Source organism: Ammospiza caudacuta, chromosome 7 (assembly GCF_027887145.1).
Source record: "Ammospiza caudacuta isolate bAmmCau1 chromosome 7, bAmmCau1.pri, whole genome shotgun sequence".
In the NCBI taxonomy this organism is placed as follows: domain Eukaryota; kingdom Metazoa; phylum Chordata; class Aves; order Passeriformes; family Passerellidae; genus Ammospiza; species Ammospiza caudacuta.
Window position 1 is genome coordinate 45,087,369 of NC_080599.1, and position 12,082 is coordinate 45,099,450.

The window sequence follows — 12,082 nt, forward strand, 5'->3', positions numbered from 1 at the left end:
TTAGGCTGACACCGAGGTACAAAAAATACTTATACACATCAAAGCTGAGCTCCCTAAGTGCAGGAGGTGCCTCTGTCGGTGTTTGCCTGGCAGCAGCAGCCCCTGCAGCAGTTGTGGCTCCTGCAGTCACAAACTGGCACAGAAACCTGAGCTGCTTCCTTGGTACCTTCATCAAACACCAGCTAAAGCTACCTGAGGTCGTTCAGTGAGGCCCTGGGTTGCACAAAAAGACAGATGTGCACACTTGGACCAGTCTGAAACCATCCATTTGAAAGAGATGGAGCTGTGTAACTTTATTACAAAATGAAAATTTAGTCTAAGAGAAAACCCAGCTCCTGGTACAAAGTGTTTTCCTTTCCCTTTCCTTTCCTTTCCTTTCCTTTCCTTTCCTTTCCTTTCCTTTCCTTTCCTTTCCTTTCCTTTCCTTTCCTTTCCTTTCCTTTCCTTTCCTTTCCTTTCCTTTCCTTTCCTTTCCTTTCCTTCCCTTCCCTTCCCTTCCCTTCCCTTCCCTTCCCTTCCCTTCCCTTCCCTTCCCTTCCCTTCCCTTCCCTTCCCTTCCCTTCCCTTCCCTTCCCTTCCCTTCCCTTCCCTTCCCTTCCCTTCCCATATTTGTCACTGTCCTGATTTCCAAAACAGGGATATTCAGCATCTTCAGGACTTGTGCTCCTTTGTTGGTAACTGTCAGTATTTTGAGAAACAGCCAAATTGGTCAACTTTATTGTTACTTCTCCAAAATTACACAGAGCCTAAACAGTTTGAAGTGTAGTGAGGGGCACTTCCCTAAATATACTGAGCTGAGGTGGTTTTTGGAGTGCAAAAGTGGGAAATAAAATCCAGAAGTCTTTAACCATGGTGATGTATTAAAAGCACAGATACAAGTGCCTAGAGAAAAGCTGCCTGCTTTTCCATAGGTCACATTCCTGAAAACTGGAAATTGTGCTGTACCAGAAAGATACTGGTTAGAAATCTCTGCTTCAAAGAGGAGCAGCTTGGGCAAAGAACATTAAATTCTACTTGCAATTAATCATTTAAAGAAGGAAATTTGATGTTAACTTTCCAGGGGTTGTTTTGGTCAGTAACATTTTTGGGGACTAACTGCAAACTCCTGTTCTGGAGCCAGCTGCACTTACTGTATATTTGTACGTAGTTTTTATGTAATTCTGCATATTAAAGCACTTGCATAACTAATTAAAATATATGTACTTATAAGTACTTTATCTTGTTCAGTCAGGAAGCAGGGAGAACAGACAATCTGTGTGACTGAGAGCAGAGCCAAACAAGAAAATTGGGGATGGATTTTGCCTGAAGAATTCAGGTTCTTTTTTTCCCCTTCAGGTATTTGGGTCAGACACTTGGTGATTATTAACAAGATAAAGATCATATCTTGACTGAGGCCCTGAGACACCACTAGAGGGTTCATTGTACATCTTGTTTTTAATTACTTCTTGCAAGGAGTTTTGCACAGTTAATATTTGGGGATAATATTTGGATAGGGAAAAAAAAGGGGTACATTATGTATGGGCTGCAGCAGAGCAAAGCTTTGCATATGGAAATTTGTTCATCACTAACACGTGGTGGATGTTTGCAAAATGTTCTGTGGAGTGAATGTCTCCTGATTCTAATCAGGTAATTGTTGCTCCCTGGTTTCATCCTATCTGACTGGAGGCTCCTAAGTTAAAAAAACCTTGTTGCTGAGGCACAGGCACTTCAAGCAGCAATTTAATTTATCCAGATCACCCTCTGAAGGGGCTGGTGCTTTTCTCTCAGCTATAAGGAGAGCCTGTGGTGCCTCCTACCCCAGCTTTGTTAGGTGTCAGGAGTTAAACTGAAGAAATCCTGAGCTGTATCTCCAAAGTGTTATGGGTTTTGGGGGTTTTGTGTCTGATTTCTCAAGGTGAAAATAAAAAACCTCCTGAGCTTGTAAGGTGTGTGCAGCAGCTCACAATTTTTGCTGCTGTTGAGAGTTCTAAAACTGCTTTTGGACACAAAGGAACTTTTCATAGTTGCCAAGGTGGTTTGATTTGCCATCACAAAAAGCCATCAACTTTGAGAATCACATCCTTTGAAATAGGTAGGCCCCAATTTTGGTAGTGCTTGGCCATGATTTTAAAGTTAGCAATGATCCATTCAGTGGAGACTCAAAACTTGTTCAGTTTTCCTTTTCAGTACAGTGCCGTGTGAGAGAGGGGCTTTGTGAGTTTGGATAGCAAGGTTATTGGTTGCTCCCTGTGTCCTGTGTGTTTTCATGGCTTGTTATCTGAGGCAGAAAGATGTGCTAACTGCAGCCATCTAAAAGCCATGCAGTTTTTTCTCTTTTACTCTTTTCCTCATCACCGGGGAGGAGAATTCACAAAAACAGCCATGGACACTCACTCTGACCTCTTACTGTCCTCTGATGTAACTGTGGTTATTCTGTGACTAAAATCATGCAGGATCTCCCTCCTCATTGCAGTGATTATTTTAAGAATTCAGGAAAGCTGTTGAAATTATTCTGTTTTTAGGACACTTGTATGATAATAGATTTCATCTGAAATCTTTTTTGGCGACTACACCACCTAAGCAGAGGCTCCTATTCCAGGCATGTGTGCAGTTGGTTCCAGACTATTTGCTTTTGAGCTCCATCTGCTGGAATTCTATCCTGTTTCCCACATCTTTGGTGTTATTATGCTGCCAGGTCATACAGGAATTGGTTTTAATTAAAAAGAGAATAAGAAACGAAATTCCCAGTTCAGAGGAATGTTCAGCAAGTTGTTTGTCCTTTTGTTTAAGAGTTCACCTTAGAGATTGCTTGGAGAGCATAAGACTCAAAACCAGAAAATAATTGTGAGACAGAGCAAAACAGATACTAAGTTTTCTTCTGCTTTTGTTGACAGTTTCTAGGTATTTTATAGAAATTTGGATTAATCAGGTCAGCCATGACCTATCAAATTTGTATGAGATTTCAAAAACAGATTACTTGTTCATTTTTCTGAATTAGGTTTTTGTTTGGTTTTCCCCTGATGTCTGTTGTTCCTCTATAACTAAGAAAATTAGCAGTGTTTTCAATATTTAATTAACTTTTTAAAAAGCCTTTCTTCCCCATTGTAACTGTGCTTCTCGTGTTTCGGATATTTAAGGACAGAAGGGACCGTGATGAAAATCTAATTTGATTTTTGTAGCTGCATTGTTTCTTAACAAAAAAGTACTGCAAAGAATGATGTGCAGAATTGGAAAAGAGGGCCCTGCTGTGCAAAACCCCTCTAAAAGTGTTTCAGTAGTCAGAGGCTTTCACGGTGCATTATATGATGGCTTTTTACAAGTTCCCTTTGTAAGGAGCACATTCTCTGTTCAGAGGATACATTATCCTGTTCATGTCAGCAGTAATGGATCTGTGGAGAATTAGGGTGGCCACCAGCCCTTGGGTGCATGCTCTGGTGTTGGCAGTGCATGTAATTCCAAGGAACAAGCATTTCTCTGGAAGAATTACCTTCCCAAAAAGCAAACCATCAGCATTTTGAAGTTTCCTTTTCTTGCCTTGTAAAGCTAACACCACCTTCCTTCCCCTGTCCCTCAGCTGGTGCCAGATGTTCCTAAGGTATCTTCTGTTTCATAATGGGTTTGTGAATATGGTAATTTCAAATATTTCCTTGCTGTCCATCTGCCTGTTAGCAATATTTTGTGTTCACTCGTGGTGTTTGCAACTTTTATTTTCTACACAGCCAACTTTGCCTGAACTGGTTTTCGTTCTTGATGTGGGTAACTCCATGTTGTTACACAGGAGTCTTGGGAATAAGGGGAGGGAAGAAGAGGTGGAGAACAGAGAAAGTGCAAGGCTTGATTTTAAAGATAAGTGGATTTTTTTCAGTTCTGCCTTGTGCTTCTCCTGGACATGGCACAGCCCACGCCATGGTGCTCTCCAGCAGTGCCTGAGCTTGTTCCAGCCTGAGCTGCTTTTCAGAAAGTAATTATTGGAATGGATTTCTTAGACTTCTGCATGGGACAGAGCTGTCAGCCATTTTTCACATAGATTGGAAGGATATTGTTTGGATTTCCAGACAGCTCCCTATAAAATAGAGATAGCTGAGGAATCTCTGGTCCTCAGACTTCATTGTTAAATGGGTGTGTGCTGCCTTAGGCTGACATTTAAAGTCCTCTGTTTTGAGGTTGGTGTTTTTTAGACCTACAGATACACAGGGGTCTGTACAAACTTCCCCTGTGTTCTGAGGCTGAGAGTGGCTGGTAACTCCAACTCTGTCCCACTGGAGAAAAAGTTAAATTGTTACTGATCTTCCTATCATGAAAAGTAGTTTGAATTTAAAATTATTCAGTGAGTAATGATGGTCAAACCCCTCTTTGTAGCTCATTTCTGTTGATGGAATAGAAGTGTGAGGCTTCTATTGGTTTCAAAGAGACCCAACTTCTAATTAATATTCCTGTGTCCCAAACATGTTGTTCTGATTAGAGGCTCTTTGCCCAGGCATTTCTGTGCAGCCTGCCCTGTTTGAAACCCTGCCTTTTTCTGACTTCACTTCCTGAATCCGTTGACAACACTCACAGCCAAACAAAATACATGTTCACAATGCTGTTATTTGCAAAATATTCCCTTGTGAATACAGCTGGGGCAACAAAAAGAGTTTCTCTCTGAATCTCAGAGAGGACTTGACTATTCCTTGTAGCACTAAGGCCCATAGTGCATTAGGCAATTTTAGTCTTGGCAGTTAAGTAAGTGTTAAAACTTTGCATTTCACCACATGTAAATGCACACAGGTCTTTCATTACCCTTGTGTGTATTGATCACACAGTGATCTACTAAGAAATAAACGGAGAGTGCTGAATTTCAATCCAGGCTGAGGTGGACCCGATAGCAACAGGCTCCCGGCCCGCCACACTGTTTACAAAACAGATGGAGGAGCAAAGAATATAAACTTACTTTGCCCTCTTTTAGGCCTGATCCTCAAATGTGATGAGGGACCAATGAAAAGGTTCCTCTTGAAGTGCTCATCTCCTGGTGAAGCTCACTGGCACTACACCCACCCTGCCTGGCACATTCTGTGAGTGGGCACCACTGGAATATTGGCAGGAACAACCCAGCCCATGGTGCCCACTGAGCCAGCAGTGCCACGGCTCAGGAGCTCTCACCATTCCACACAATGTCACCCTGAGACAGAGCACACAACTGCACTCCTGAATGTCTGTGTGTGCACATGGGGCCAGGGTGGAGCAGACTGTCACTCAGCTGGCTTTAATTAACATAGTATTTTATGTAATGTATTTATTTTTTACGTAATTAGGTGATTAAGCAAAATGCTTGCTACTAACGTCTCCTCCATAACCCAGCGCTGCTGAGAGTTAAACATGCACCTTTGCAGGTAATTAATCTCCTTGCCCTGCTTATTTTGCTAGTTGGCACTTGCTAAATCCCTGTAAAACCACACCCAGCGGTGCTGTGTATTATCCCTCTGCTGTCTATTCCTACATATGGTCAAAATCAACTTACCTTCCGGGTTGCTGACATCAGCAAAATGTACTCTTGGCAAACTTGGGAATCCTCCTAGTAACCCTTTGTTTGGTTGGTGTTACAGTTGTATTCCTCTGGCAGCAGCAAACTCCCTCCAAACGGTGCCTACCTGACACGTGCTTGGCATGTGGAAGGACACTGCCAAATGAGCATCTTTAAAACATTAACACAACCCCTTGTGTGATAAAATGTGTGATAGAAGGGGGGAAAGTTAGAGGAAGATCCTTCTCTGCTTCCTGTACGGAGCTGACCTACAGTAGCTGCAAGTTTAAGAGTATCATTTTGATAACAGTAAAAATGTGTATACATAAATATATATGACTACCTAGTAATTTTCTGAAGTGACCTTAACCAACTCCATCACTTCAATTAGGCATATTTCAATTTAAGGAAAAAAATACTTTTTAAAAAAAACCTGCCTGCTTGAGAATAATGCTTTTCTAATATTCTCTGGCAGTCTTTTGATATCATCTATTTTTTCTTGGCTGTTTGGCTCCAAACAGCAAACAGGAAAACATCTGGTCTTCTTCAAATAGGTTTATTAAACAAAATTAATTGGGAGCAGTGTTTAAAATCCTGGTAATAAAGCTGTTTCCCACCCCCCTTCAGCAAAGTAGCATATTTCTGAAATATACCTGTGTATTGTCATTGTACTAAAAATCAGGATTGTTTTGTAAAAAATACCTGGGAAGTGCCTGAGAAGTTGCTGTTTTCAGCAAATTGCTAGGAACAAGCAACAGGAGTTGCTGTTTTTCAACAAGTTGCTATTTTCATTTCCCACTAGGTTCAGTTTTCCCAGCTTTTCTATTGCCAAGAAGGTTAGAACCCAGAGTAATATCCAAAAGGGAAAGGATTTAGAGACAGGAGAAGGGTTATAAACTTATTTACTGTTGACAGCAGCATTGTCATAAATATTAACAGACAAGAATCACCTCCTTCCTGAGAAAACACAGGGATAAAGGTGAATATTTTTATTTTTTAAGCCTACAGCATAATTTTCTTAATACAACCACCTGCCTTATCTTCTTGAGGGCATTAATTTAATAAAAAACATGTCAGATCAAGTAGCCAGTTGCTCCAGTTATGGAACAATTTCGTTCCCTGCCTTCCCACCCCTCCACAGCCCTGCCTGCAGTCAGATGTCTGAACTGGGCCCCAAGAGCAAGGCAGGCAGGCTGCAGCTGGGGAACCCAACCTCAGCAGAGCCCCAAAAGTTGTAGGAGTTCAGTGAGGACGATCTGGCTGCTCCCTCCCCTGCTCACACCTTCTCCAGGACATGTCTGGAGTTACACAGTAAGTTCAGCATAATCCCTACCCTTCAGAGCCCAGCCCAAAGGGCATTTTCCCAACTAAGGTACTAGCCAAAAAAAAAAAAAAAAAAAGTGTGAGGGGAAAAATACATTTTAATTATTTTATTTTTCTTAAATATAATAGAACCTTCTAGAATTTTTTTCCAGAAACAGAAACATTAAAAAATTATACTTTATTACAAATGGTAAACTCAGAGTGCTAAAAAAAAGCCTCTTATTTACAAACAATACTGGGCAGTGCCCAAATAAACAACATAAAAATAACTTACAAAGTCATGAAGTAGTTTATTGACATTAATCAACTTTCATAAAATAAAATAAAAAAAGATATGTACATACACAATTTACTTGAAGGCAGGCAGAACAGTTCTTTTTTTTTTGTTTATCAGCCTCCCACAAACCTCCCTCCCACTTTTTTTTTTTTTTCTTAAGGAATACTACATAAAGCAATCTACAGTTTCTATTGCAGTTTAACCTTTAATACTGAATGATCATCGAATGTTAGGTCCATGCAGGTCTTGGTCAATGTTAAACGAAGATCTGACATCTCATCCGAGCAGGGACAGCACTTCCCGGAGCAGCGCTGGCCGCTGCACTCCCGGCTCCAGCTGAAGGCTTTGCCAGTCTTTCCACACATGCGCTTTGCGGAGCACAGGCAGGACAGCCTCGCAGCTTTGCCATTAGCTTTATGCCTCTGCCACTTTGCATTTTTCCTCTTTTACTTGTACCACAACACACAGTTCTCGCTGAAGAGTCTCTTCAAAACGTCTGCAACTGCTGTGTGAGCATGAGCTGGCACCCGCTGTTGACGTGGTTCATGACCTTCTGCTTAAGCTGTGCAACCTGTTCTCTGAGCATGTTGGCAGTGGATGCCAGCTCTGAGTTCTGGGCTTTCAAAGTTTTCACTTTTTCTTCCAACCGGGCAATCCTTTCCAACTTCCTTTTCCGGCATTTGGACGCCGCGATTCTGTTCCTCATGCGCTTTCTCTCGGCTTTGATTCTCTCCTGTGATTCCATGTCAATGGGGGACAGGGGAGGAGTTTCCCCCGGCATTTCAGGTACAGTCTGCGGCTCCTCTTTCAGAGCCTGGAGCCGGGGATGCTGCACGGGCATCTGGGGGTTTATGTGATGCTGGGGCGCGTATCCCATGCTGTTGGCGTTGTAGCTGGGCGCGGAGCTGAGCGCGTTGGGGTTGAAGTTGCTGAGGTTGGCGTACACCGGGGGCTCGCTGTGCAAACTGGTGTTGAAGCTGGTGCTGCCGGCCATGGAGGACACAGGTGCCATCCCGCTGGTGACAGGTTGGGCGGCCGAGGTGACGCTGGGCAGCGTGTTCTGGTTGTGCAGCTCCGCCAGAGCCCTCACGAAGCCCTCGGCGAACCCCTCCTGCTCGTCGGTGACATTCTTGGGGCACAGGAACTGCGTCGGGGTCGGCGTGGTGGTGATCAGCCCGTTGCTGGACTGGATGATGAGCCGCTCCAGCTCGGGCGAGGCCAGTTTGAGGAGCCCCACGTCGGGCGAGGTGAGGATGTCGGCGTTCTTGTTCCTCAGGTGCGGCTTCAGGTTGCTGGAGGGGTCGGACAGGTTCAGCGTCATGTTCTGCTTCAGCACCTTGGCGTTATTGTATCCGTACCCGCCGCTCTCCGGCGGCGCGAAGCCGGCGCTCAGCGCATCCTCGTAGAAAGTAGGCTCCATCTTTGCACTCATAGAACACAGTCCGGGGAGGGGAAGCTGCCCGGCCGCCGCTCAGCTCCCCGCGGGCACCCCGACCCTCCCGGGGAAGGGGAACGCGGAGCCGAGGAAGGAGAAACGCGGAGCCTTACTGGATCGCCGCTGCCGCCGCCGCGCTGAGAGCCCGCCCGGCCTGGCGGGGCGCCTCGCCGCCCTCCTCCTCCGCGTGCCGGTGGTGCCGGGACGCCGCTCCGCCGCCACAAGTACTTTCCCCGCCCGGCTCCGCGCTATTCCCGCTCCACCGTCCCGGCGGCCGCACTCAGTCGCGCTCGTTCGCTCCCGCCCGCCCCGCGCTCTGCGCCCGCTCCCGCCGTGCAGCCCTTCACTTATCAGCGGCCGCGAGCCCGCTAAAAATAGCGCATGATGTCACCCCGCGCGCTCCCCATTGGCTGCCGCCGCCCCGTCCCCGGGGGGGGCGGGGCCAGGGCCCGGCGCGCGGAGCCGGCCCGGGTCGCCATGGCCACCCCCCCCCTTCAGAAGCTTCTTGAGCGCGCGGGGCCTTGTGGGATGACGTAATGCCGGGGGGGCGCGCGCGGGGCAGTGTGGGCTGACGTCTTTGTTTTTGAAATATCTGGTTACCGCGTCCCGCGCGCGCGGGCTGCGCCGCCGGCCCCCTCCTCCGCGGGCACCGCACCAACCACCGGCCCCGGGGCCGCGCTCAGCCCCGGCCGCCGCTCCCGGTGCGCCTCTGCCTCCGTCTGCCTGTGCGCGCGCTCGCTTGTTTGTTTGTTTGCGTGGCGGCCGCTGCCTCCGCCGAGTCTCGGGCTGTGCTGTGCTTCCCCCCCTCGCCTTCGCCGCTCCTCCCTCCCCCGGCGCTGGTTCGGCCCTTCAGGTGGCGCTGCCGGGGAGCCCCACGTGCTTTCCCCGTCCCGCCGCCCCCGCCGCTTCCAGGCAGCGCCGGGGGCGGCACCGGGGGCACCCCGCGCTCCCCGCCCCGGGCTGAGCCCCCGCGGGGCCGCTGGAGTCCCCGCTCGCCCGCCCGGCCCCGCGGGTTTCGGCCGCGGGTGTTCGCGTTCGGCCCCGCACCTCCGCCCCCCGGCACGGCTCTGCCTCTACCGAGAGCCAGCCTCGGGAATAACCGGGAGAACACGGAGGGGAATAAAACCCGACAGGAAAAAGTCGGGTTGCGGATTGGTTTCTCTGAACTTGTCCTCCAAGGGGAGGGGACAGCGACGGCCTAATTTTAGACAGTGTCCCAGTATTGCTGTGGAATTGCAGGTTAGTCGGGAGGGAAAATAAGCGCTGGAGCCGAAGGATCGCGGCGGAGCAGAAAAGTCTCTGCTGGCATGTTCCCCTCGGAGCAACAGATGGGAGCTGTGTGCTCCGCTGGAGCCGCTCCGTGCGAGCGGCGTTCCGGGGCAGGGCCTGATAACAGGGACTCGCTCTCCTTACCTGGCCCGCACACACCCTTCTCTCGGGATAGTGGGGATTTGGGATCGCTGCCAGGCACCTACCCTGCAATACAGTGCACCAGGTATTTGAGGACAGACGGTGACAATACGGGGTGGCACAGGGACTGCAGGGCTGTTCTGGCGTGTTTGACTGCCCGCAGTGCAACAAGTGCTCCTTATGCTTCCAACGCGAAGCTGTTGCCTGCTGTTCCGCTTTTCGTCAGTGCAGAACTGGGTCTGTCAGCTTCAATCCCTTCTCACGGTGTGTGAACCTAACAAACTTAGGTCCAGTTTTGAAAACACACTTTCAAATTCTCCAGTTCTATTTTTTTCCTGGATATAATGACATAATTACCAGTTACGGTATAGGAAGGAGCAGCGAAGCAAACAGAAACATCAGCAGCTCTGAAAGAAAAGTGAAGGTCCAGCTCCCCTCTTGGAAGTCGTTGGGGTTTTTTCCTTCTGCGTTTTTCCCTGGTGTTCCCACCTGACTTTGGCCACATGGTGGGCACTGGTGTTAACTGGAATTATGGAGATAATACATGCAGTGTGTTAACGGTTTGTGGCACAAAATATAAAGTTTGGACTGGATGTGGGGGCTCACTGTGTGCAGCATCTCTCTGGGCTGCAGGTAACTCAAACTTCAGCTGTTAAGCCAAGCAGCACTAAGTTACTGCACATGCATAAGAAAATCTCTGGAATTCATTAATGCAGTGAGCACTCAAAGCAGTTGTTTAATTCCTTTTAATGTTTACATACAAGATAAATAGAGAGCAGTGGCTGACTCTTCTGGCCCCAGAGCCAAGGGCATCAAATGAAACTGGCAGGTTCGGAATAAACCAAAGAGCTGCGGTTCAGCGCTGGAACTCCCTGGCAGGGCTGGACTGAGGGGTTTTAACGTGATTGGATGAATTCACAGAAGAGAAATCACTTAAGGTCTGTGATTCACAGAGCATCTACACTGGCTCTGGAAATCCCAGAGCTGCAAATGACTTGTGCCTGGGGGCACCCCTGGCTTCGTGTGCCTCCCTAGGGACCCACTCCTGGCCCCTGTCAGAGATGGGGATCTCGTCGGACCTGATGTGGCCGTCCTTGATGTGTTACACCCCCCGGAGATAGCCCATAAATGACCTCCTCTGTGTCACCCCGCAGTTTTCATGTTTATAAAGGGCAAGGAAGGAAATCTGAAGAAATGTAAGACTTGAATTCGAAGTCGTTTATTGTGTGGAGTTTTTTATTTTGAAATAAAATATTTTAAATATTTCCAAATGAAGCTAAAAATGGGGAGGTTGTTTGTGGTATCTGGTACATAGGCAGCCATGCAATTAATTTGCTGTATCGACAAATACTACTAATAAAGTTTATTCTGATTAGCTTTGTGTATTTAATTGGTTGTGTTGTTTTATTTTATCTTTTGGGGTTTTCTTCTGCATATTTCTTTTGTCCTAGAAAGCAAAGTTCAGACTATGAGGAACATGCTCAGCATAGCTTAAACCACTATTTATCACAGATTTGTATAACCTGAAAAACTGCCTTTGGAGCCCACTGATATCAATGCAAGGTTTTGATTAACTTCAGTGAGGGTTGGATCGGGCTGGAGGGATTAATTTAATTTAATTTAATTTTTTTCCCCTCCACCCATTTCAGCTGTGTACTTCCTTCCCCGTGCAGAGGCGGGGTTTCAGGAGCAGACATTCCAGTTCGCTGGGGACGTGTAGGAGCTGAGGCTCTGGGGACACTCATTGCGGTAATTGCTGCTCTCTGCAGGGAATTCGGTCCAGGCTGCAATACAGAGTCAAGGTGCTTGTGAAGGCTGTGGGGAGCAGGAGAGCGCTGAAATCAAAGACAGGAGCTCTTGGCTGCTCCCAGGGGCTTTCCTGCCTCACTGGGGACCTTAGGGAGGGCTTGGCTGAGATTTCAGTCCCAAGTTCAGCACTGAGACCTTCAGAGTGGAGCAGATCCAGAGGTGGAACCCATGGGTAGTGATCCTTCGTGGCCATTAGCCAAGGAGCTGGTGGCTATGCCCTGATTTATTAAACACCTATTAATTCTGGGCTTTTGTTCCCCCTTTCCTGACGTCCTTAAGAAAATATTCCTGTAGTGGGATGAAGGAACACTTCCTGACCAAGGTACAAACCAGAGCCTTTTACATGGCT

The 12,082-nt window shown here is 47.3% G+C and overlaps 1 protein-coding gene across 1 annotated transcript; it reads right to left on the minus strand.

The window, feature by feature from the left end:
* Window positions 1–6,894: 6,894 nt before the first annotated feature.
* On the minus strand, window positions 6,895–8,819 carry JUN (Jun proto-oncogene, AP-1 transcription factor subunit). The gene has a single exon (XM_058808190.1). It carries the CDS (start codon window positions 8,509–8,511, stop codon window positions 7,567–7,569), a length of 945 nt encoding a protein of 314 aa, XP_058664173.1. The 5' UTR covers window positions 8,512–8,819; the 3' UTR covers window positions 6,895–7,566.
* Between the last annotated feature and the right edge of the window lie 3,263 nt (window positions 8,820–12,082).

Coding starts and splice junctions, on each gene's coding strand:
- JUN (XM_058808190.1), bottom strand. CDS start 8,511: ATGAGTGCAAAGATGGAGCCTACTTTCTACGAGGATGCGCTGAGCGCC.